This window comes from Ochotona curzoniae, unplaced genomic scaffold (genome assembly GCF_017591425.1).
Source record: "Ochotona curzoniae isolate NIBS_2020 unplaced genomic scaffold, NIBS_Ocur_1.0 contig_1, whole genome shotgun sequence".
NCBI classification, from domain to species: domain Eukaryota; kingdom Metazoa; phylum Chordata; class Mammalia; order Lagomorpha; family Ochotonidae; genus Ochotona; species Ochotona curzoniae.
The window spans coordinates 14,851,150-14,876,669 of NW_024464918.1; the positions used below are offsets into that span (position 1 = coordinate 14,851,150).

The 25,520-nt window shown below is 48.7% G+C and overlaps 1 protein-coding gene across 2 annotated transcripts in view; it reads left to right on the forward strand.

Moving 5' to 3' along the window:
* The window catches only part of ADAM19 (ADAM metallopeptidase domain 19), an 86,956-nt gene extending 63,821 nt beyond the window's left edge, over nucleotides 1-23,135 (forward strand). For both annotated transcript variants that reach the window (XM_040988943.1, XM_040989011.1), the window contains 14 exons: nucleotides 268-352; nucleotides 715-854; nucleotides 3,254-3,431; nucleotides 5,752-5,841; nucleotides 7,648-7,843; nucleotides 8,549-8,657; nucleotides 10,350-10,554; nucleotides 11,223-11,300; nucleotides 11,402-11,510; nucleotides 12,511-12,655; nucleotides 13,762-13,846; nucleotides 14,144-14,368; nucleotides 19,008-19,160; nucleotides 19,805-23,135. In XM_040988943.1, coding sequence (XP_040844877.1) covers nucleotides 268-352; nucleotides 715-854; nucleotides 3,254-3,431; nucleotides 5,752-5,841; nucleotides 7,648-7,843; nucleotides 8,549-8,657; nucleotides 10,350-10,554; nucleotides 11,223-11,300; nucleotides 11,402-11,510; nucleotides 12,511-12,655; nucleotides 13,762-13,846; nucleotides 14,144-14,368; nucleotides 19,008-19,160; nucleotides 19,805-19,858 — 1,852 coding nt within the window. In that variant the 3' untranslated portion in view covers nucleotides 19,859-23,135. The remainder of the gene's footprint in view (nucleotides 1-267; nucleotides 353-714; nucleotides 855-3,253; nucleotides 3,432-5,751; nucleotides 5,842-7,647; nucleotides 7,844-8,548; nucleotides 8,658-10,349; nucleotides 10,555-11,222; nucleotides 11,301-11,401; nucleotides 11,511-12,510; nucleotides 12,656-13,761; nucleotides 13,847-14,143; nucleotides 14,369-19,007; nucleotides 19,161-19,804) is intronic.
* Nucleotides 23,136-25,520: the final 2,385 nt, after the last annotated feature.

The window sequence follows — 25,520 nt, forward strand, 5'->3', positions numbered from 1 at the left end:
TCTGGGCCTATGGGGTGGGGGACTTGTGGCCTTTGACTCTCCCTTTATGTTTCTCAGGAGCAGTAAGGGAGTGGGTGAGAGGAAGGGAGAGGTGTGGCAACCTGGAAGTGGTCCAGTTGGCCTGAATACCAGGGCGCCTCCCCTTGGGAATTGTGTGGGGATATCAGTGGGGCGAGGAAAAACCAGGGTGGCCACCCACTCCTGGGCACATTGCAACAACTCTTTGAAAATCTCTCACCCAAGTCGTCCTCTCCTTCCATCTTGCAGGGGCGTGTCCTTCCACGGCACCACCATTGGCCTGGCCCCTCTCATGGCCATGTGCTCTGTGTACCAGTCTGGAGGCGTGAACATGGTGAGTCTCTGCCAATGTATTGGGGGCACAAGGAGGCAGCGTTTCCCATGTCAGTTCTCTTATACCCTGGAGAGGTACACATGTTAAAGAGGAAAATGGAGGCAAATTCTTCTCTTTAATTTGTCCATAAAGAAAAATAATGGCCTGGAAATTCATCCATAGGCCAGACATGGTCTGTAACCTTCAGGAATTCAGGGACCATGTTCCTTTAAACATTCTATTTCCTAATAATGATGGTGGCTTTAGAACAAACGCATGCCCAGTGACTAGTGGAGGGCTACCAGGCTTGGCTAAGGAAAAGGTGGGAGGAATGGTGAGGCAGAGCTATGCCCTTGACTTCATGCTGAACTCTCTCTGAGCAGGACCATTCTGATAACGCCATTGGTGTGGCTGCCACCATGGCTCACGAGATGGGCCACAACTTTGGCATGAGCCATGATTCTGCAGACTGCTGCTCTACCAGTGCCGCTGATGGTGGCTGCATCATGGCAGCTGCCACTGGGTGAGTTGGACAAGAGGGGTGAGGACAGGGAGGTGGGTGGGGGAGTTAAATGCAGATGCTCCTTGCATCTGGCCCCAGGGAGCTCTGGCATACCTCTGGTGGGGCCTTGGAGAGAATTGTGGTTTCCATGACAAAGAGCATGGCAAAGGACTGAGGAGGCAAGTGTGAAGGAGCACTAGGCTTCTAGTGTGAGATTTGGTGTTGGTGGAAGCTTAGTTATACTTATTTTCTATGTTAGGGTCTTTAGCTATACAATTGGCCTGACCATAGGTATCTTTCTTTCTTCATGGATTTTTAATGAGGATCTACCTTGATTACATTCGCAGTCCTGTGGTCTTTTCTTCACAAAGGAATTTGGTCAGTGTTTGAAAGAGCTGGGGTAGTTTCCAGAAGGGACCATTCACATACTCTAAAGGGGTTCTGTGAGGAATTTGCAGACTTTGTTATCTATTAAGAACCAAAGACAGAGCAGCTATGTCTTCCTATAGCTATGACAGATTTTTACAATCAGAATTTTAGGGTTTCTTGAAAGGACTAAACCTGTTAAGTCTGGATTAGGGCAGCACCAGTCACTGGGTTTTTTTCAGGTCCTGACTGACTTCCTGGAAGGCATCATGGTGGGATCTGATTGGTGTTGTCTCACTTCAGACTTTTAGGCCTGCTTATGCTGCATAGAGAATGATGTTTCCATGGCTTGAACAAGAAATCCAGTATCCAATGTTTGCTCATCAGTTATCAACTGTGACACAGGAAAAATGATATGGGTTTTAACTTTTTTTTAAAAAAAATTTGTTTGTTTTATTTATTTGAAAGGCAGAATTATATTGCTTCTCGGCCTCTTGGCTAAGACCAAGTGTAGAAAGGCAGAGTTATAGAGTGAGGGAAAGACCAGAGTTTATCTGGGTCTTCACTGTGGGTGCAGTGGCTCCAGCGCCTGGGTCACCTCTGCTGTTTTGCTCAGGCACATAAACAGGGAGCTGGATCAGAAGTGGAGCAGCCAAGACTGGTGCCCATTTGGCAAGTGGCAGATCCACTTGCTACATCACAGTCCCTGCCCCTGAATTTGATAAGAAGGATGTGATTCTGTGGGTCATGGGCAAATCCCCGTAAGCCCATGGTTAATATAACTGCTTTCTCTCCCAATCTAAAAAAGTATGAGAATTATGTACATTACTGCATCAATTTGTTTTAAATTATTCACAAATTTTAGTGGTTAATAATTATAAGCAACAAATTCATTATGTTGTGCCCTCCAATTTTAATTAGAGAAAGAAATATGAATCAAGCTGCCCACAGTGGTCCAGGATTGGGCCAGCTGGAAGCTAGGAGCCAGGAACTCAATCCAGTTTTTCATTCTGGTGCAAGAAATCTAGTTCACCTGTCCTCCAAGGTTCTGTGTGAGCAGGAAACTGCTGCCAGGATTTGGAGCTAAGTGTCAAGCCCAGGTATGCTAATGTGGAACTTGGGCTTCTAAATTGGTGTTTTAAACAGTAGGCCAAATGCCCATCCTACCCTCCACTGTTCACCCTTAGTTAGTTCACAAAATTGTGATAAAGAGTTCACATTTGTGAGTTGGCTGATTGATTTTGGAATACTTCCTCGTCCTGAGAACAGAGATCAGATCATCATTGGCTCATAAAGAAATTAAATCCGTAATTTTGGCCTTTCTCTAACCTGGATCTCTGTTGCAAGTGAATCTCTTTCTGATATCAGCTTTAGGAGAATTTTGGGTTGGTTCTATGCACTTCCAAGGCTCACGAAGTCTATTAAAGCAGTCATAATTATTTAGTTACTACAACACCATCATGTGAGTGGTAGAAATTGCTGCTTCTGGGGCCAGCAGTGTGGTGGGTTAAGCTGCTGCCTACAGGGCCAGCATCCCATATAGCTTCCAGACCAATCCAGCTCCCTGCTAAACTCTTGGGAAAGCTGTGGAAAATGGCCCAAGTGATTAGGCCCTTACATTCACATCAGAGACCTAGAAGAAACCCCAGGCTCCTGGCTTTCGCCTGGCCCAGTCCCAGCCATTGCTGATATTTGAGGAATGAACCAATGGGTGGAAGATCCATCCCCCACCTCTCCCTCTAACTCTGCCTTTCAAATAAATAAAGTAAATCTTTAAAAATTAGAAAATAAATTACTGTTTCTGATTCTCAAATATATTTTTCATGCAGCATGATAAAAATAAAACCTCATGGTGTAGTCAATACATTGTGGTTATGGTTGAAAAAAAAAATCTAAGTTAACGAATTGCTGGATGTTTTAAGGTGGCTGAACGTATGTATGGGTCTGAGAGGTCAGTGTTCAGATGGAACAGCCTCCTGGGTAGCACAGCTGATCACCCTCTGGCTGCTGGAGGCTCAGAAATCCCAGCTAATGCCAACCCTGTTTCCTGCCAGACACCCTTTTCCGAAAGTGTTCAATGGCTGCAACAAGAAGGAGCTGGACAGGTATCTGCAGTCAGGCGGTGGAATGTGTCTCTCCAACATGCCTGACACCAGGACGCTCTATGGAGGCCGGAGGTGTGGAAATGGGTACCTGGAAGATGGGGAAGAGTGTGACTGTGGTGACGAGGAGGTAAGTGCTACAGTGGTGCTAGTGAGAGGAAGATTTGTATTGACTTCAAAGGTTTAGGTCAAAAGTGATACAATGGAAAATGTCCCAGTCCCAGGTGTCTTCTACGCCTGACAGTCAAAGACCCCACCACATACCAGGTGAGGAGAGGAAGCCTTCCAGGTGGACAGTGTCGGCACCATCTCCCAGTTGTGATCAGCACTGTTTGTCAGTAAGATCAGGGAAAGTTGTGCTGAAACCATGATCATGAGGCGTGGTGCTCTCTTCCCCAGTAAAACCACAGATGGCCTGTTTGGCTCTCCCAGCTGCACAGAATTCGTTCTGGAAGCCACACTGCCGGAAACATGAACTTGAACATGGGCCATCTGAGGGTGCTTGAAATAACAAGCTCACGTTGTTGGGCCTGGAGACAGGGTGACTGAAAGGGGCTGTAGGAAGTGCCGTCATCAGGGAAGGGCTGCAGAGGCAAGCAGAGCTGTTTGTGGATGAGCTCTTTCCTTCCCTCTGATCTCCAAAGTGAGAGTGAAGGGCACGCAGCACGGCTCTGCCGTTTTTAACAGCTGCATGTTGCTGTGCAAAAAGCAGAACTGGATTGTTTCATTTTTGGTTAAAAAAAAAACACGTGGCAGTAAATGAGAGGGGTGAGACTGAATGTACAGGGAAGCAAAATATAATTAAAAGATAAGTGGTAGTGAGGGTTTGGCCTGGCAGTTAAGACAGGATGTCCATATGTATCTCATATCAGGATGTCTAGATTCAAGGGCTGGCTCCTACTTCCAATTCCAGTTTCTGTTCATGTGTACACTAAGAGGTGGCAGGTGAGGGCTCGGGTAGTCAGATCCTTGCTACCTGTGTGGGAGGCCTGGATTGATTTTCCAGCTCCTGGCTTCTGCCTGGCCTAATCCTGGTCATTGTATAAGCTTTGAGAGAATGAATCAGTCCGTGGATGGGAGCTTGTCTGTCTCTGTGTGTCAACAAAGGTAATGTCTATTTCCCATGAACTTTCTGAAGGTCCTTTGAAGATGTGAAGGAAAATTTTGACTTTATTATCTTCTCACATCATGATTTATGTCTGATGCCATCATGTACCTTTCCGAATAGAACAAGGGTTAAAGATGTTAACGCCTCTACCCTCATGAGCTAGAGAGGGACTGTGTTAGTGTGAAGGGCCAGCAGGTGAGGCTGACGAGCATGGGTTTGGCCAGTTGTCCTTTGCTCCCCAGCAGCTGCCTGTTCAGCAGATGCTAATGTGGACTTTCTGAATTGGGTGGCAAGAATTGGACAGATGGCCAAGGGAGACATAGTTGCTATCCTTTAGGGACTTATCATCTAACAGGGGAACCCTGCATCGACCAAACCACTGCCAAAGCGTAGGATTACAGTGCATAGCAAGTGCTGGAAGGGCAGATGAATAGATACAATTTGAAGGGAAGTCGCTCAGCGGCAAGGCTGGGGCACAGGGGGAAAAGGCTCATTTCAGGGAAGAAGGAGCATTTGACTTGAGGTGGGAAGAAATACATTAGAAGGGCACATGCCCCGGCCCAGGGTAATGAGAGAAAAGTACTCTTGTTCCTTCTTATGGGACACATAAAGTAGACACGTGTCTAGTTAGGTGGTGGGATATGTCTTCCCAACATGCCAGACTCTCAGACAGTTACGATGATGACATGGTTAATAAACGTGGAGGGACCCCAAGCCAATGTGACATGGATTCGGCCATTGTGTCCTGGCCAGCCCCTAGAAATGAGGACATTGTTACCTCACAAGGTCCTTGTGCATTGTCAAAAAATGCTTTATGGGCAGGGCTGTGAACATTGTAGGAGCGTGATAAGGACACTCAGTCATCAGGGCGTCTGGACACGAACAGAGAGTTCCGACCCTTTGCTGTGGAGTGGTGAGACCTGGGGTGTGTGGAGGCTGCGAGGGTTGGCAGCAGTGGAAGACGAACTTCCCGGATGTCACTGAGGATGAGAAAAACAGATCATACATTTCCCTGTGATGTGATACTGTGTGAAAAGTTCAGATGACTTGTTCTATTCAGTTAAAAAACAGTGTGGATATTGTAGTGTTGTCTAGTATGTGTAAAAGATGTGTGTGTGTTGTGTGGGAACACCCACTCTCTGTAGTTGTATGAGCTGTGGGGTGCTGAGGATTGCGTACATGTGTATTTTCTCTGATAAATACCCTTTGCCTTAGTGATGAAGCTGTCAAGTGATTTTTTTTTTTTTTTTTGGCAAGGGGCTCCAGGAAGTGTGTTGGGCAGGGCTGGGGGTGGGCCTCCCTCCCTCGTGCCCAGCTTATGCTGGCTCCATTGCCTTCCCAGGAATGCAACAACCCCTGCTGCAACGCCTCTAACTGCACCCTGAGGGAAGGTGCCGAGTGTGCCCATGGCTCCTGCTGTGACAAGTGTAAGGTAAGTGGCCCTTTCCCCAGCTTTGCGCTGAGCCCTGAGGGCTGAGGGGACAAAAGGAAGCAGGAAAACTTAATTCTAATTGGCATAAGACTAGTTATAATATTTTTAGAAATCACATCTAAAATGCAGTTAGACTTCATTGTAAAATTAGTGATATGTTTAATCGTGGAATCGTTGCTGGGGACCTTATGTAATAATATGCGTCTATAATTGTGCCTATATGCATATCACAGGAACAAGTATATGTAGGCATGTGTAGATTACGTATGTGCTTGTTTACATGTGTAAGCAAGTAGACTATTTAATATAGGTTTTTTTTAATGAATGGCCCTAAAGTGGCCTCCAGGGGCCTGTCTGAAAACTGTTCTGCAGGAAGGACCTCTATAGGATATGTGGAGTCACCTGGGAGCTCCTAGGCTGAGGACAGGGAGGGACTCATCCTCAAATGGAGAACTCAACACACCACCTGATTTGACTCAATGACTCTCAAGGAGATGGAGCTGAGGTCACTCCTTCCCATCTTGGTCCAAGGCCTACGAGTAAGCACCAAGTGTGTTCAGTTCAGTCCTAGGAGTTCAGGTTAGAAATCCTCAGGGCCTGGCGCGGTGGCGCAGTGGTTAAGGTCCTCGCCTTGCACGCCCGGGATCCCATATGGGCACCGGTTCGGTTCTAATTCCCGCAGCCCCGCTTCCCATCCAGCTCCCTGCCTGTGGCCCGGGAAAGTAGTCGAGGACGGCCCAAGGCTTTGGGACCCTGCACTCACGTGGGAGACCCGGAAGAGGCTCCTGGCTTCGGATCGGCATAGCATCGGCTGTTGCGCTCACTTGGGGAGTGAATCATCGGACGGAGGATCTTCCTCTCTGTCTCTCCTCTCTGTATATCTGACTTTCCAATAAAAATAAAGTAAATCTTAAAAAAAAAAAGAAAGAAAAAAGAAAAGAAATCCTCAGAAAGGGCTCCCTGTTGACTAAGACCTTGGCTCTAAGTCCTGGTCATGTGACTTTGGGTCACTTATGAGCCATCTGAGCTGATGTTCTCTTTATCTTTAAAATTGGAGTTGTGTTAGTACCAGTGGGCTCTTGTGGAGGCTGGAAGACTCAAGTCAGTTCTCAGCTTTTACTTTTCACCAGGGAGATGCTCTTAATTGGGTTATTTGATCTGTGAAGCGAGGAAATAGCATTGTCTGTCTTGTAGATAATGTGAAGATCACATGGGATAGTATTTGTGCCACACTCTGCCAGTGCCTGGCTTAGTGTCAGCAGATATTATTGCTGAAGTGCTTTATACATTCACAGATGATACATGAATATTTATGTGGTGTCTGTGCGTATTGGACCTTTGTCCACTGTCACTTATGACCCATGGGACTTTGGATACATTATTCAACCTCTTTAAGCCCTAGGTTTCACCATCTGTTAAACAGGGAGAATTGTATTACATGAGACCATCATGAAAAGCAAGTGAAATTGTACTGGGTTGTGCAGTGGGAGCTATGTAAAGGTTAGCAGTTATTACTTAAGCATGTAGAAAAACGTCGCACAAATGTTATTTCTTAATTGGTTCTTGATATAGTTACAAAGAGGAAGTGAGTTAGCATTTGTGAAAGGCCCTTCAAAAGTCTTGAATCACTGTTAGTATTGGAAGATTGATGTCATCTTGAGCTAATGAGATCATGTGAAAAGTGTTGATTAGTGATGGAAATGGATAATTCTGCTCCACGAGAATGATGCTAAAAAGCCCTTGGCTGATAGGGTTGAGGTGAGATGGGACGTCTAACTGTTTCTTCTGTCTCATTCTTTGGCTCAGCTCTTGGCTCCTGGCACCCTGTGTCGTGAGCAGGCCCGGCAGTGTGACCTCCCAGAGTTCTGCACGGGCAAGTCTCCCCACTGCCCCACCAACTTCTACCAGATGGATGGCACCCCCTGTGAAGGTGGCCAGGCCTACTGCTACAACGGCATGTGCCTCACCTACCAAGAGCAGTGCCAGCAGCTGTGGGGTCCTGGTAAGGACTCTCCTGGAGAGCATAGCCCAGTCCCCTGGCCCCAATTCCAGTCCAGCTTCCCTGGGAGGCACCTGTCAGAGCAGCTTCAATGCATCATCTCCAGACACTGCCCCTTCCCTTGCTTACTCAGTGCACATGTTCAGGGGAAGACAGCGTTCTTCCCAGGCCCTGAAAACTTTCAATTCTCAAAGTGGGCGAATGGGTAAGAATAATCCAAAAGAAAAGGAAACAGAGCTCAGAGACATGCAAGCAAATGCAAATGATCTTTATGCTGTGAAAAGATGTCTAAGCTCTGTCATAGTAAAAGAAAGCAAATTTCAGCCACTGTGTTAGATGTAGCACATTGCAAAGATTAAAAGTGAGTGTGCTGATATGTAATAGCAACAACAATGTAATGCTATGGAGAGTGAGGAAGCAATTTGGAGAGACTGAAAAATCGTTTTGAAAGATTTATTTATTTTGAAAGTCAGCATAACATGCAACAATTAAGACTAACCCCTTTCCCTCATACCAAATGTAAGTTCTCAATAAGCAATAAAGCTAATGTAAGCATTTTTCTAAGGATTGCTCTTAGTACCCAGATGGGGAGAAGAGGCTGAGTGTCCCCTCCCCCAAACATTTTCAACTTGTAGATTTTACCAATGCCTTGCCCCCTGGGCTCCTGCCAGTCGAATGTCCTGACAACTGTGCTTCTTGCCCACCCAGGAGCCCGGCCTGCCCCTGATGTCTGCTTTGAGAGGGTGAATGTGGCAGGAGACACCTTTGGAAACTGTGGGAAGGACATGAATGGCGAGCACAAGAAGTGCAACATGAGGTAATGACCACAGGGAGACCCCATAGAATGAGAGGGAAACCACCTAGCATGGCTGGCCCCAGTCCTGGGCCTCCATGTAAATCAGTTGGAGGCACTCATCTGTCCTGGGCCTGTTGTTTGACAATGCACTATTCAGCCTTAAGGAAGTTAGGGGCAGGGTGTGGGTGGCAAAGCTTCCTAGAAAGCTGAGCAGGCTTCCTTTTAAGATTGTCTTACAGTAGGGGCAGAGAGCAAAATTTCTTCAAAATGCTAATTAGGCCCTCATCTGAATAACCCACCATTCTAAGTAACCATTCATCTATCCATCGATTCAGTCATCTGTCCATCCAGACAGTCATCTCTCTGTCCATCCATCTTTCCACTGTTTGCCAAGTGTTTACCATCTACAACATACTGACAGCAAAATACTTTTAATTAACTTTACCAGGTGGTTATGAGTCTGTGGAGAGAGCCACCTTACCCAACTTAGTGTGTACTGCATGGTTTCCCAAAGGAAATTATACTTGCATTGAGATCTGGAATAGTTACCTGGGTGAATGGGGTGGGCGATTTAATACTCATGCATAGGAAGGTATTCTAGGCAGAGAGATGTTGGAAAAAACTGGTGACTGGAAGAAATAAGAACAGTTAAAGTAAAAGGTTGGTATGCGATGGGGAGGAACCTTGGAGCAATGAGCCTGGATAGTTAAGCACAGGCTAGATTGTGAAAAGCCTTGGATGCCTGGTTGGCAGATTTTCGCTAGAGAGCAGCCTGGATATAGGATTCCTAGGAGTAAGACTGAAGCCAGGAAAATCAGTTTCTTACAGTTTAAGTATGAGAGGATACATTCTGAGTTCAAGTAGACACGAGGGTTATTCAAAAAAAAATTTTTTTAAGGGATGTAGGGCGTGGTTAAAAGAGAAGTTTAAGAGAAAGCATTTGATCCAGTGTTTAAGATGCTGTTTGGGATACCTGCATCCCACTTGGAATGCCAGTCCAGCTTCCTGATAATGCACAGCCAGGAAGCAGCTGATGGTGGCTGAAGTACTTGTATCCCTGCTGCCTTTGTGCGAGGCTTGGATGGATTCCAGGCCTGGCCCAACTCTGACTGTTGTCAGGCAGTTGAGAAATGAATCAGCAGATGGAAGATCTCTCATGTCTCTGTTTTTCTGCCTTTTCAATAAATTGAAAATGAAATTAGTATTTTTAAAAGATACGGTTATTTTAGTGGAAAAAATTGAAATCCATGCAGATTTACATGAACTTTTTGTAACAAGATAAACTTATCTTTTAATTCCATTTTTCCACAAATTTCTCGAGTCTCCACATAGAGGATAGAACACTGACAGGGCTTGAGAATTGCCTGAGCCTTGGAGCAAGGGAGAACACGGAGTTGGAGATGATCCCAAGCTCTGGCTACAGCATCCTGAGGGATAGCTGTGCCAAGTACCTGAGGAGACAAATTTCTCATGCTAAGCAATGTCCTTAAAGAATGGGCTTCTTGAGGACAGTCTTCCTTGTGCAGGGACAAAGGGTCTGTTCCCATCCCTGGGCCACAGGGTCTCCTTTGGGGGAACCCGCAGGGCACAGAATGTGCCCCAGTCCTTCATCCCACCTCACTCAAGGCAAGAAAGGCTGAAATTCTGCAATGTCCCATTTCTGCCCTTGCCCCTCATTTCACCTACTTGCCTCCTTCTCTTGGGTCGGTCCAGAGATGCCAAGTGTGGGAAGATCCAGTGTCAGAGCTCCGAGGCCCGGCCGTTGGAGTCCAATGCGGTGTCCATCGACACCACCATCACCATGAATGGGAGGCAGATCCGATGCCGGGGCACCCATGTCTACCGAGGACCCGAGGAGGAGAGTGACATGCTGGACCCAGGCTTGGTGATGACAGGAACCAAGTGTGGCTACAACCATGTGAGTTCCTTCCCTTGCATTCTCTCAGTAGCCAGGATATAGAGAGGATCAGTAGGGACATGTGAACTCTGGAAGGGGATGCACTTCTGCCCCAATCCCCAGCCCCACCATTGCTTGAGTCTCTTCAAAGCCGGTAAGGTAGCAGGTACCACTTGTAGAACTACTCGAAAGATGAAGATGGGCTAATCAGTGTAGTATCGCTTTCATTCTCACTGATTATTGTATGTGTTTAAAAGGGAGTGTGGGTCTAGGAAGCCTGGGAAAAATAATATCGGCGATTTCATATAGTTAATTATGGCAATGAAATTAGCGAGAGTGTAGGAAGAGCTTGGTGTTGTACTTGCATGCCATAGGCTACTATCATCATGATTATTTTTAGATATTAAAATTAGCATGCATTTGCAATATGCAATTAACATATAATTAGCATAATATATAATGGTATGCTATATTATGTAGTAATTCACTGAATATATTGCTTCCTTTCTGCTTAATAGCAGAAGCAATTGTAAATTTCGCTAACTACCAACCTGGCCTTCTAGGCTGTTGGCTGTTTTCTGCTATAACTAACCTGAAGCCGGCTGCTTTTGAGGCCCCCGAATGTTCTAAGTGCAGAACCTGACCTCTTGCACCTGTTGAACTGATGCCCGTGCTTCCTCCTCACACAGATCTGCTTTGAGGGACAGTGCCGGAACACCTCGTTTTTTGAGACCGAGGGCTGCGGGAAGAAGTGCAATGGCCACGGGGTATGTGTCTGGCTCCCCACCCCAGCCCTCACCCATGCACTGGGTCCTGTGGGAGGCGGAAGCTCTTCAGGTGTGGACACCTCTGCTTTCCCCTTTTCTAGGTCTGCAACAACAACCAGAACTGCCATTGCTTCCGTGGCTGGGCCCCGCCATTCTGCAACACGCCAGGCCAAGGGGGCAGCATCGACAGTGGGCCCATGCCCTCCGAAAGTGAGTGTCTGACTTACTTGAAGACTCTGCCAGGTTTTGCCAAAAGATGTGGGCATGAATGCAGGGGGCACGTTGCTCTAAGTATCATCATCAAGTCACCTTCATTACCTTGCCTTTGTGAGCACTCTAAAGAGGGGCCAAGTAGGAAGAGTGACTGAGGCTTAGTGGCTCCTCTCCCCTTTCCGTGAAGGAGTGCGCACCTACTCAGTAGAGACAGACATGAACAAAAGCTGTAGGTGTGTGTTGCTCCCATCTGTTCAGAGGGTTGAGATGGCAACCAGTCCTTTTACACACTTAAATTATAATCATAAACCCAGAGTGCCTTCCAGCGGTTTTAGTTCACTTGGATGAACAAAGGCTCAGCTGGGGAACCAAGTACTCAGAAAAGTTTTACCTTTTTTTTTTTTTTTTTGCTTTGTGTTGTGTTTTAGTGGAAATCGCAGATTCTAGGCTAGTAGTTTCCAAACTTAGCAAAGTACTTAAAAAAAAAACTCTCTTAAGGAAGAAACCCCAAAATATGAAACAGATAAAAGTAGCACTTCATGAGTATGAATATATTTTGTACAATTTGTGAGAGTATTGGGGCAGTCCTGATGAAGCCAAGTGTAAGAGGACAGCTTGCGGGTGAGAGCTCTAGGCTAAGTCAATCCGAGTCTCTTGGTGTTCATTGCTTTGTGTCTAGAAAAACCATGAATCAGGCTGCAAACCAGAAGCTCCTGGTGCTGGATCCTGGGTGCTTGCCTTGGAAGAGCGCATCTTCTGTTAAACAGAAGTGGCTGCAGAAACTTTCTGTTATAAGAGCTGTACTTAGTGACTAGGCTGTTGAAGCTAAGATTACTAGTTTCCCTATATATGTAGTGTATGTCTTAACTAGAATTTGTGACTTAAAATAAGTCATTCAGAATGCAGTGCAGTGAAATATCTGAAGGCAGATCAGGCATACTTTGTCGGGAGTCTCTGACTGCTTCTGAATGTCTTCCTGGGATTCTTTTTCTGCAAGGTGTTGGCCCTGTGGTAGCCGGAGTGGTGGCAGCCATCATTGTCCTGGTGGTCCTTGTGGTGATGTACTGCTACTGTAAACAGAGCCATAAACTGGACCATCTCAAGCCTTCAGCCCTCCCTTCCAAGTTGAGGCAACAGTTCAGGTATGAAGGACTTGTGGTCCACTTGTGCATCATAAAGCTCTCTAAGCAGTGCCTGGTGACAGTTGCTGTTCGTCTGTCTTTGGGGAAGATAAATGCAAGCTGCACGCCACCCCTTCCCTTTCTGTCATGCCCTGTGTCCATGGCTGTTATTACTAGTTGGTGTGTGAGTATTCTCTGCTGAGCTTAGTCGTGACTTTCAAGTCCTTCTCAGCAGAATGCCCATAAAAAGTATAATTAGAGTAGAAATAAAATCTATTTATCATCTAATTGATTTGTGACCTCCCAGTTTATTACTTATTTATTTACTGAAGAAACAAAGTTGATATGCACTTGCTCACTTTCCAAATGCCTAGACAAGGGACAAGATTGAATAAGGACAAAAACTGGGAGCTGTGAGCTCGTTTCAGATTTCATTGTGGATGGTGGAGACCCAGCTACCTGAGCCATCACCTGCTGCCTCCCAGGATCTGCATTGGCAGGAAGCTGGGGTCCGGAGATGGAGCTGGAACTGGGACTCCAACCCAGGCATTCTGATGTGGGCTACGGTTATCTTAACTGCCAGGTCCAGTGTCCTCTTCATGTTCTCTCATGTTAAAGAGCAGGATACTGAGGCAGGAAAGACTGGTCCAGACTGACCACTCGATGATCAGATGCAAGTCAAGACAGACTAAGCTCTTTTCTCTAGGCACTCATCTGTTTGGATAGTGAAGATGTAGTCTCTGAATTCCCCATTAAGTTACACTTATTCTAGAAGGGATTTGAAATCCCAAGACCACCTGCATCAACGCCTGAGGGGGATTGGTTGATGACTGGTGGCAATCTTTTATAGCTCCTTAGTGGAGAAGGTCTCAAGAGGGTGACCAGAGGTTCCGAGAAGTTCTGTTGTGCAAGGCCAATGTTCTTTCCTGGGGAGTTTTCCATTGGCCACACTTAAGGGCACACAGCTAGGTGGACGGCGTTTGCAAGAACCAGTGCTGCTTTCTCCAGGGCTCACTCAGGGAGGATTGCTCTGCTTTCATCTGACTGGCCTTGGACCAAAGGCCACTCAGTCACAAACCCTGGCTGAACATCCTCCCTTCTTTCCCTTCCCTACTGCTTGTTGCCAGTTGTCCCTTCAGAGTATCTCAGAATGGTGGTACGGGCCATGCCAACCCAACTTTCAAGCTGCAGACACCCCAGGGCAGGCGGAAGGTAAGGGCTCTTTGCCACTGACTTTAACTGCTTTTCCTTTAGCACTCTGGGCCCTGCAGGGTTTCCCCAGGAACTCTCTAGGCTCATACAGGCCAAGAAAAGCCATTTGATTGGCTTGAGAGACATGGATGATGGTCCCTAATGACTTGAAAGGCTTCTGTTGATTTCTTAGGTCCCAGGGAGGCTAACGGGCTGTCCTTGGGAATCTGGTCATCTTCATGAAACAGGGCACCCCGTAAGATGTTAAATGCATTGAGAATTCCAGGGTCTCAGGCATTCCTTGTCTTGTACGTGCAGGTGACTAACACCCCTGAAACCTTGCGGAAACCCTCTCAACCTCCTCCGCGGCCCCCTCCAGACTATCTACATGGTGGATCTCCTCCTGTACCATTTCCAGCTCATCTGAGCAGGACTCCTAGGACCTCCCCAGGGGCCACAACTCAAGTAGAAAGAAAAGAGTCATCCAGAAAGCCTCCCCCAAGTCGGCCAGTGCCACCTGCACCAACGTGCATCCTCTCCCAGGTAAGTGGGTTCTCAGTAACGTTGGGACTGGGAGCATTGCTTGTCAGGGTCCCCACAATGAGTAACATTGCAGGCTGGGAAGACAGACGCTATGTCATGAGCTGCCTGTGATTTTTGCTTTCTGGTGAACACAGAAGATACACGCAAGGTTAGAATGTTATGCATGGCCAAAAACTTCCCAGGCAGGCTCTAGTCACGGGATATTTCTACCACGATTGGCATGATTGATGACAAGCCACTCTCCACCTGCCAGCCCAGATTAGCTGCTTTCACTTCCGTGGGCCCTTCTCTACCATTAGGTTTTTTCACATATTTCTGTTCTGCCCTGTGCATTTCCCTGCCTTTGTGGGGCCAGCTTCTGTTTGTCCTCACACCTACTCAGATGCACATGTCCTTGTACAAGTGCTCTCTCTGTCCCAGCGTGCAAGTCTTAGTTCAGTGCCATTGTCCTTTCTCACAGAATTTATTCCACGAAGTGGTACCCATTGCTATCTCCCACCCTTCAGAAAGTCATAATGAGAGGGTGCTCTGATGCCTTCCTTATCCAGGGCAGCTTAAGGAGCAGAGGCATATGGGGAGTGAGAGTAGGGTCAGAACCCCCTAACAAGCAATGTTTAATGCAGTGAGTTTGCTGTGATGACCCAGCCCTGCCTTCTGGCAGAAGCTCCTCGAGTGCAGTGCAGACACAGGTGTTTCCGGGGCGGTAGCTAGGTATGCTGCCTTCTGGAACCATCTTGTGGTTTTGGCTGTGACCCATCAAGCAAGACCGCTCTTCTGGGTGTGGTCCAGAGGGCTGTACAGGACCCAGGCTGCCTTATTCTACAACCGGAGGGTTGGCTGCAAACTTTGGAGGGTCCCAGACTAATGGGGTGGTGTGAGAGTTTGGCCAAGCTGAAAGGATCACTTCTGGCTCCATGTTGTGAAACTGCTTTTTTTCCCCCCATTTTTCTAGTGTGAGACTGGGAGAGGATGGGAAAATCCATGCCAAAAGGGAGGTGGAGGAGAGAGAGGAGAGTGTGGGAGGAAAGCAGAAATCAACAGGCAGGAGGAGGGCCGAGAGATGAAGATGCAGGGTGTGTTAATATGGTAGGCAGCCACCAACTGAATGCCACAGCCCAGGGGGCTTCAACATACACTCCTGGAGGTTTCAAGTCCAGGGTCAAGGTGAGCAGGATTCCTCCTGAGGTCTCTCCTTGACTTCTGGCTGTGTCCTCAGCTGCTCTCCTCCCTGTCCTCATGTATCACTCATGCCTCGGTGTGTGTCCCAATTTCCTCCAGACTGGATCAGGGCCCATGCTCCTGGCCTCCTCTTTAACTCAGTCACCCCTCTGAAGACCTCATCTCTAAATATGGTCACATTCTGAGGTGCCGAGGATTAAGGCTTCAGCATAAGAATTTGTTTTCATAGGGGGAGGTGCACAGTTCTGCTCCAGATGAGAGAGAGAGTGGGTGGAAGAGAGAAGAGAGGCACTGTATCAAGGGGAGGGGAGGGGGGAAAGGAGAACAAATATGCCAAAGAAGAACAAACACATGGAGGGGAGCAGTGTACTATGACCATTGGTCCCCAAATCCACACGGGAGGCCCTGTTCTGAGAACACAGAGCCAGTGCCAGCCGAGATGTGAGCACCTGCATGACGCGTTAGGGGCAGCAGGAACCCACAGCACGCGGCATCATCTGCTGCCTTGTTCCCACTGTCCCAGCTGCTGCTGGCAAGAGTGCCCCAAGGCAGTGCTAGGTGGCCTCACCCTTATCCCAAACCATCACGGCTTCCCTGGACCTTGGGGGACCAGACAAGGCTGTTTTGCAAGACAGGCAGTGAGTAGCAGCTGCTTCAAGGCAAGGCTACAGGGTCAAGAACAGACCAGCCTCTCTATTCTCCGAACCCATTCCAAGCAGTGTGTCATTGCTGCCCACACTTATCACAGCTTGTGAGAGAAGGAGCCAGGACTTGAACTTGGGTTTCATCCAGCAGAGTGAGACCCCCTCTTGCCCTGGGTGGTACTTACCACCCAGAGCCTGCAGCCTGACCTCCCAGCCAGTGGACCACCCTAGGGAGGTAGCGGGGGAGGCCATGGAACCTCTTCTGCCCTTCCCACACACATGTGTGAGCTTCTACTCTGTGCAAACCACACTTTGTGTTGGAGAAGTGACTCAGAACCTGAGTTACAACAGGTGCCATGTGCTGGGAGGGAGTGGCTTGGGGACTCAGAAAAAGTAATTGGGGCAGGGAGCGGGAGTGGGGACTTGGTCTAGTCTGGGCATCTGGAAGGTGTCCCTAAAGAAGTGGCATTTGTGTCAAAACATGAAGGAAGAACAGAGATTCCTCCAGACTCAGGACCTGGCCTGGAGGCTCTGTGATGGGAGAGATTGCTGAAGACTGAAGGAACCCAAGTGTCTGTGTGCCTGGGGCCCACAAAGCTGTGAGGTGATGTTGGAGAGCCAGGGCAGGGTCGAGGGCACCCGTGCCCAGGCCACAAAGCCCTATGCTAAGGCCTGGGCCTGGTGCGGTGGGAGGGGGACAGTAGTGGCAGTAACAGGATATTTGTCAAGGACGAGGCTCATTCTCTGGGCTGCCTTTAGGCAGCAGGGGGATGTGGTCCCACAAGGATCTCCGATGCTTCTGGGGCTGTTAAGCTCCTGATGCTTGACCTGGTGGGATTTCACAGCATCTTCACCTTGCGGGAATTCATCAGGTTGAAACTTTATGGACTTCTTCACCTTTTCACATGAATTTCAGTAAGATATGATGCTTGATGAAAAGACTGACTCTCTTGGCAAATACATGGGCCGTTTAGAAGGCCTCACATTGTTCTGAAGAGATGATAGTAGCCAGAGCACATGAGGGCAGAGTGATGGAGAGGAGCCCTGAGAAATGGGCAGAGGGACGGTAGACAGGACTTGAGGACCCAGGGCCAGCAGGGCCTTGCAGAGAGGACATCCTGGGATGTGGCTGGTGCAGCCTCTCTCTTGCCCCTGCCCTCCAAAAAGGAGCTGTGAACAAGGGTGGCTCAGGGACTATTTCTGCTTCTAAGAAACGGGGTTGGGTGTAGCTCGAAGGGGACCCAGAGAGGGTGCTAGTTGAGGTGGCCATGGCAGATAGCTGTCCTGGAGACCCAGTGCTGGCACACTGATAAGACTCCCAGCTGGATAACAGCTCCCCAGGGGCTCATTTTGCACAGCGTTTCCTGAGTGCAACCTGACATCTGCCCTCAGCTGGTGCTTCCCCGAGAGCTCTCTCTCCTGGCCTCCAGCAGCCACTACATTTTGGCAGCTGTCTGGGGCTGGGGAACCAGGGATATCTTGTCTTTCAGAAAAGGTCGAGGTTGAAGGATGTGGCTTTTGGATCACATCTGTTTGCAGAGCACTGAGCTTCAGTTTCTGTTCTTGGCCTTCTGAGCAGGTGAAGCTTCCTATGCAAAATCTCAGCTCTTTAAGTCATTCTCATCTTCTCTGTGTGCTTGCCTGTTGAGCGACAGAGAAGACAAACACATAGAGACTTTCCATGAGAACAAGAAAGAGATAGATCGTTCATCCACTGCTTCGTCCTCAAATGCCCGCACCAGCTGGGTCTGGGCCAGACTGAAGCCAGGAGAAAGGAGCTCCATAGAGGTCTCCCACATGTGTGGCAGGAGTTCAAGATCTCGAGCCATCCTCTGCTGTCTTCCCACGTACACTAGTAGACATTTGGCGAGTCAACCAGGAGATGGGTGTTCTCTCCCTCTGACTTGCCCTCTGTTTCATTCTTCCTTTAAAATAGTTTTAAAATACTAAAAAAATTTTTTTTTAATTTTTATATTTGATGTTTACATAGTTGATCAGTGTGGAAAAGATTGAGGGTTATGGGAAAGCGATGTGATCATTGTTGCCTAATTTTCTTTTTCTTCTTCCTGTGTCTGGGGGAACGGAGGAGATAAAAGGAGAAGCCATACCCAGCCTCCCAACTGCCCTGGTACCCCGGGATGGGGAATGGCCACCTGATATCACCCCAGGGTGCCCGATGTGGAGCATGCTGCAAGGGCTCTGCTTAAATGGTTTTGACAGTTCCGAAGTGTTGTCAATCTCCCCACTCCAAGGATGAGGAAATCCTTCACCTTGCTTCAGTTTAGCTTCTGTTACCACTTTGATCTACATCCTTTATGATTTCTCTCTGTTGGTTTACGTTTACAGTGGGGAATCTTGCACATTTCTCCAAATAATCCACATCAGCTTATTTCTTTTTAACTGCTATATTATATATATCATATATATCATATGTTGTCGGTTTTTATTATATATATATGATGTCGGTTATTTTCCTGTTGATGGAAATTTTAGTTATGTATAGTTTCTTTGCTGTCATTTTTGGGCACCTGTGCACATAGTTCTCTTACAAGAGAAAGAATTGACTGGAAGTGGAGGTATTAGCTCAGAGAATGATCATTTCCAATTGGAAAATATATTGCCAACTTGTTCTCCGTAAAGACCAGTTCCTAAGTATGTAAACACCTTATATGCACATGTACACACAGCTCCTTTCTGCAGTGGGACCCTGCCTGCCTGCCTCCATTCATCTCATTCTGACGCATTAGATATCAAGAGTGCCCCTTTTCCAGGCAGCACCTCTGACCTGCAAGTGAGAAATGTCGTTTCCCTTCCAGGATTTCTCCAGGCCTCGGCCTCCCCAGAAGGCGCTCCCAGCGAACCCTGTGCCTGGCCGCAAGTCCCTCCCGCGGCCAGGGGCGATCTCCATACCACCATCTTTTGCAGCTGGCTCTCAGCAGGCCCGGCCTCTGATAGCACCTGTCCCTAAGGTGAGTCCACAGAAGCCCTCAAAGTCAAATAGTGGGTACCTGGGGTCCTCAGGGTACAAGTGTTGTTGAGAAAGTAAACAGAGTCATGCTTTTCTTATCAAGGCTGAACTTGCTGAAGTAAAGTCATGGGGGAAACTTGGCATTTCCTGGGGCCTCTAGGCTGTCTCTTAGCTCCGAGCCTGGGTGCCTGCATGTCACAGAAGGGCAAGGGTGGCAGTTGGAATGGTGGTGGCTTCGAGCCAATACCCTCAAGACCCTTCTCAAGTCTCCATTTCCTGATGTGTAAATGCTCAGCAGCAGGGACCGCCCCACAAAGTTGCCAGCAGATCTAGACAGTTTATGCAAACTGCTGGTCTGGGGCCAGCTGCACACAAGTGGCCCCCCCTCTAACCTTGTCTCAGTGACTGCCATTGGGACAATTGGGATCCCAGTGTGGAAGTTGGCTGGCAGCCACGTGTTGCCTGAGGTGTTGGGAGCTCTGTGCTGCAGCCTTAGGGGGCAATTGGTCAGCTTGAGACAGGGACCCCCAAGCAGATAGTCTGTCCCCCCCTCTGAGCTGGTCCAAGCCAGAGGACAGCTCCACTTGGTCCCATTGGTCAGCACTGATTTGATGTCTTTCTCTTACCTCCTCTTTCTTTCCACAGTTGCCGGAATACAGATCACAGTGGGCTGGGGGGATGACTAGTTCCAAAATCTAGGTCTGTCTGAAGGCTTGGTTCCTTTCCTTGAAGACTTTGGACACCACCCAGGATCCATGGCCATAGAAGGTTCCAGAAGGAGTGCGTGTGGTCACCTCTGGGCTCCTCTTCCGGCCACCTCCCAGAACCACATCTTCGGAAGTCTCCTCCTTGACTCAGTGCCTCCTCAGCTTCCTCAGAGGCCCAGAGCAACCACTGCCCAATTCCTGCTAAGTGTTGTTCTGTGCGCTGCACGAGGACAGCCCGGGCCACCTCCCTCTGGCCTCCCAACCCACCTTTGCCACTGGAGGTGACTCCAGGTGCCTGAGCGAGCCGGGGAGATGGGCTGATCTGGGAGATGCCGTGCATCCAGGGCCTAGGGTGGTGGCTGCGCATGAGAGCTTTCCATTGCTTTTGTGGCCCTCAAAGGTCCTGGGCCATGCAGAGACTGGGCACTACCTGTCCCTTCTAGCTCTGAGGAGTCAAGGGAGGGTAGAACCAGCCATTGCTGTGGCCTGCCCAGGGCTTGGTTGAGGTGAACGCTCCTGGCTATGGCTGCATGTGACAAACCAAGTCCCCAGCTCCCCCAGTCCATGCCCCCTTCCCCATGCCCCATATCCCCTTGTTCACACGGGTCAGTCCGACTCATACAGGTACTATTTGCAGGCCATGTAGACAGCAGGGGGAAGCACCAGCTGGGGCCTCCCCTGAGCCGTGATGCCAAAGGTTTTGACTCTCAACTCTGGACAAGTCCTGGTTGCCCCTCTAGTCTGCACTTTCCCAGTGTCCCAGGCTTTTGTCTCTTCCTTTCCCCTTGCCCTTTTACCTCCCAATGTATGGTGCTTTGGTGAGCGCACCCTCAGCAGCCCTGACTTTCTGGGGTCCAGGTGCTTGTGACCTGCGGCCACTGGATTTCCTGCACTGGATCTCAAGTGTTGACCAGTGTAGACTTGGGTCATGGCCGTGGGGTTATATCTTTATTTTTCCTTGTGTTTTATGACCTCATCAGGGCAAGGTTCCTCCTCCTTCTTCCTTGGCCTAAAGTGATTAAGGTCCCCAGGGATGGCAGCAAGTGTAGCACAGGAAGCAGACACCCTAGGAACCCCAGCCATGAACAAAGCAGGTAAAAATGAGCCAGTCTATCCCTGGCATCTGTTCATGGGCTTAAGGTAGACCAGTTGTTTCTGAATGGAGGATAGGCCTGTGTTCAACTAAGGAAGTTGTCCAGGACTCTGGAGCAGAGTTTGAGCCAGGCCCCTGCTCTCCCTCCCAGCCAAATTTGTCACTCTCCACTTCCTTTTGTTCTGTCCTTCTGGCCCCTGTCCTTCCTGACCCTGAGAAGGAACTCTGAGCAGGGGGAGGAATGCCACTCCCTGGGGCTCATGTCCTCCCTGGAGCCAGGAAAGAAGGGCCATGTGGTGCTCTGTTGGACAGGACTGCTGCCAGTAAGCAATTGGAGAGGTTGTTGGAGGTGCAGGATGGTCTGTGGAGGGAGCTGTTCTCTCACCTCCTGCACTGAGCAGGTATTTGCTCTTGCTAACCTCCTGGAGGAGGGAGGCTGGACTTTGGACTTCCTACCCACCACCTGGGGCATCCTTGATAGTTCTCAGTACACAGTAGGTGCTTGATCAAGAGTTTGTAGACAAGTGAGAGAAAGAGTGTGGTCCACCTGGGGACCAAGGTGGGTGAGTGGGACACTCTCAGGAAAATGAGCTGTTCTTGGCTCAGGGTGGCTGTGATGCTCACAGCAGGTCTCCCTGGCCCGGCCTTCCTGGGCACCCACCTGCATGTCCTGGCCCTCCCTGTGCTTAATTAAGTCAGGACACAGTCCTCTAGGTCAACGTGTCTCCTCCCCGTGCTGGGCCCCAAGAAAGTGAAGGTGAAGATGCCCCCTACTGGAAACAAATGGGAGAAAGTGTGCACTAGAGCCTGCGATGGCTCCAAGCCTTCACCGTCACACCAGGAGATGGTGGGTGGTCCTGATGTGACCACAGGAACCTTTTCCACCTGAGGGCCATGTCTGGCAGAACCAACCAGAAAGAGGTCCTCTATTTTGTTTTTGTCTTCAGTATATTAGTTTCACCTCCATCCTTGAAAACCATACTGTGAACTGGAAGATGGCAAACACCGTAGGCAGCTGGTTCGGGTTCCCATGTCAGTCCTGGATGTGCTCAGCAGGCCGGAAAGGCTGCCCTAAAGGAGGGTCCACCTTCACACACCCTCTCTCCTTCCCATGCCCAGCTTGCTGCGTTGAGGTGGCAAATGCAAACAAACAGCAGCAACAACAAAACCCCACACTCAGGAGAGACTTCCTTCTCCAGGGTTCTCGCAAGGGGTCTGAGACTGTTGCCATGGGGCGGACACTTCAGACCCACCCGCCTGCAATGCGCAGCTGCCTCACAGCCTAGGCAGGCAGGAGGCAGCTGCGCACAACGAAGGCTGTGCCTTTGGGGAGGGAGTGTGAAGCCCAGGAAAGGGTGTGTGGGAGGCTAGGGAGGGGAAGGGGGTGTGGGAGCCAGCTCAGGGACAGCCAGAACCTAGGGTCTTATGGGGACAAGGGAAGATGGGGTCTGAGTTAACTAGTGTTTTGGCCCAGTTGAAGATGTGTGTAAATCTTTTTAAAGGCTACACTAGCCTCCTGCCAGTTTTACAACCCCGGAGATGTTCTTGGGGGTCCTGGGGCTGGCTCTGACATGTACATCAGCAGGGAGGTAGTACCCCTTCCGCCCCGTGGATGAGAGCCGGCCAAGGCTTCGGGCTCCAAGGTGTAGTTACCTGTTTGGCCAGAGAGGTTCCTTCTGGCTAGAGCATTCTCTGTGTGACAGCAGCCTGCTCCCTCTCCTGCAGCAGCCACCTTGCCATGACCTAATTCTCCTTTGACAGAGGGTATGAAGGACTTGCATTTCTAAAGTTGGAGCCCAGTTTGAAGGTCAGCAGTTGTGTCAAATGCGTATATAACAGCTAGCCGGGGGAATGTTCAGTGGAAGGGCGCCCTTGTCCCTGGGAGACCTGCTAAGGTAAGGCTCTGCGGAACCCGAGCCCAGGGCACCCGGAGCCCCCCTCCGCGTATCCACTCCACTCATGCCCTCCGCCGTGTGTACCTGTGTATCCGGGATCCAGGGCAATGTGAATTTTCTTTTTATTTGGGAGATTGTTCACAGAAAACAGATCCTCTTCTCTCTTGTCCACCTATTAATTGTTTACAATATTTGTACATCTATGCAAAATACTTGAATGGGCCATGGTGCCTTTTTTTTTTCCTTGTTTGTATTTAATTAAAATTAATTGTTTGTCATTTGGAATGTTATCTGGCTTGGCAGCTCTTTGTGTGAACATATGTGTCTGTGTGTTGTTAAAAGATTACTTATTGGGCCTGGCGCAGCAGCCTAGCAGCTAAAGTCCTTGCCTTGCATGCGCCGGGATCCCATATGGGTGCCGGTTCGTATCCTGGAAGCCCCACTTCCCATCTAGCTCCCTGCTTGTAGCCTGGGAAAGCAGTTGAAGACAGCTCAAACCCTTGGGACCCTGTGCCTGCACGGGAGTCCCAGAAGAAGTTCCTGGCTCCTGGCTTCAGATCGGCTCAGCTCCTGCTGTCATGGTCACTTGGGGAGTGAATCAACCGACGGAAGATTTTCCTCTCTGTCTCTCTCCTCTTCTCTGTATAGCTGACTTTCCAATAATGGTAATAAAAGAAAGATTACTTACTGATTTGAGAGATACAGATGGAACTCAATTCTCATCTGCTAGCTCACTCCCAAGGTACCCGCTAGGCAGAAGCTCGGAACTCATTCCAGTTCTCTCATGTATGTGGCAGGAACTAAGGCGCTTGAGCCATCACCCTGGACTCAAAGCCAGGTACATATGGGTGTGAATGTCCCAACCAGCAGCTTCATTGCTAGGCCAAATACCTGCACTATTACTGCTTTAACATCCCATTGTTCTGCCTGGAAAGGGTCCAGAACAAGGGGACATCCCGAATACCACTCCTGTGATGTCCGTTAGTCCAGTCTGCAAGCCTGTTAGAGGAGAACGCGTCATAGCAAAGCGCTGGGTTTCCCTAGTGGCCAGTAGAGGGGGCTGTTTTTCTTTGTACCCGGATACTGGTTGATTGATGCTTTTTTGTTGGTGCTGTGATTTTGGTTTTGTGTTTATTTTATTTAAAATCCAGTGTGACTTAGAGGACACTGTCCTGCATCCACTGGTTCGTTCCCCAAATATCCACAAAAGAGTTGGAACTGGGCCAAGGAAGCCGGGAACCCAGAACACCAGCCAGGTCTCCCTGGTGTCAGCAGTAAAGGGCCCAACTGCCTGAGCCATCATCTGCTGGCTCTGAGTACACATTAGTAGGAAGATGAATGAGAAGTGGAAGTGGGATTCTAACCCAAGAACTCCGAAGGGCTGTAGATAGCTTACCCACTGTGATTACAACGTAGGTCTTAAAATAGTTAAATAGCTAAATAATCTTTGGGTTCTCTATTGTGGATTTTTATTTATTTGAAGCTAGCAGATTAAGTTCCCGCTCGCAACTGCAATGCCATCTGGGTGCTGGGTGCTGGCTCTTGTCCTGGCTCCTTTGCTTCTAATCCAGCTCTATACTCGTTCCTGGGAAGACCGTGGAGGGTAGATCAAGTGCTTAGGCCGCTGTCACTCATGCAGGAGACCTGGAGGGAACTCCTAATTATTGCCTTTGGCAAGCCTTGGCAACTGCAACTATACTTGCTCTCTGTCTCTCCTTTATCTGCCAAATAAATACATAAATCTCTTTAAGATATATTTATTTGAAAATGGAAAGTGCTAGAAGGGGAGAAGGAGAGATCTTCCATTTGCTGGTTCATTTATCCAGTGACCCCCATAAGGGTCAGGTTGAAGGCAGCAGTCAGGAGCTCTGTCCGGGTCTCCCCCTTGGGTTCTGGGGTCCAAACATGTGGGCCAACCTCTGGTGCTTTCTCAGGCACATTAGCAGGGAGCTGGATTGGAAGAGGAGCACCTGGGACTTCAGCCAGTGTTCTGATATGGGATGCCAGCCCTGCAGGTGGCAGCTTAGCTCAGGGTGTCAGCCCTTGCGATAACACTTCCCATCCTATGCTGTTGGGCCGGAGGACAGTGGGAACATTCTGTTTGCCCACCCTTTTTGGTAAGGAGAGAATTACCCAAGATCTCTTGTAATTTGCTAGGCAGGTACAGGGAGGAACTAGGTAACCACAAAAGATTCCTGCCTTCACCCTCTCATAGGATCATGAATTTTGGATTTCTCTAAGAGCAATGGAATAACAACGATGACAGGAAGTAACATTTGTTAAGCACATAACACGTCAAGCACTGCCTGCTCCTTTTTTTTAAAATGTGAGTTGGCTCATTTAATCTTCCTAAAACTGCAAAAGGGTCATTGACATCTGACTGTATTTTTCTGGCCTCTTGTGGTTATAAATTTGCATTAGGACTGCTTTGTGTTGAGAGCATGTCCCTAGGAGAGGTTATGGAAGGAAGAATGCTTAGGTCGTGTTCATTCATTCAGTAGATTTCTTGAGTGCTAACTGTATGTTGAGCACTCAGAAAAATAATAAATCAAGACCAATTCCCACGGAACTCATATACAGATGGGAAACAACAGAGACCACCAGAAAACAAATGACCAAAGCAGCTTCAGCTAATGCAATCAGGGATAAGTCTAGTGCCTTGTAGA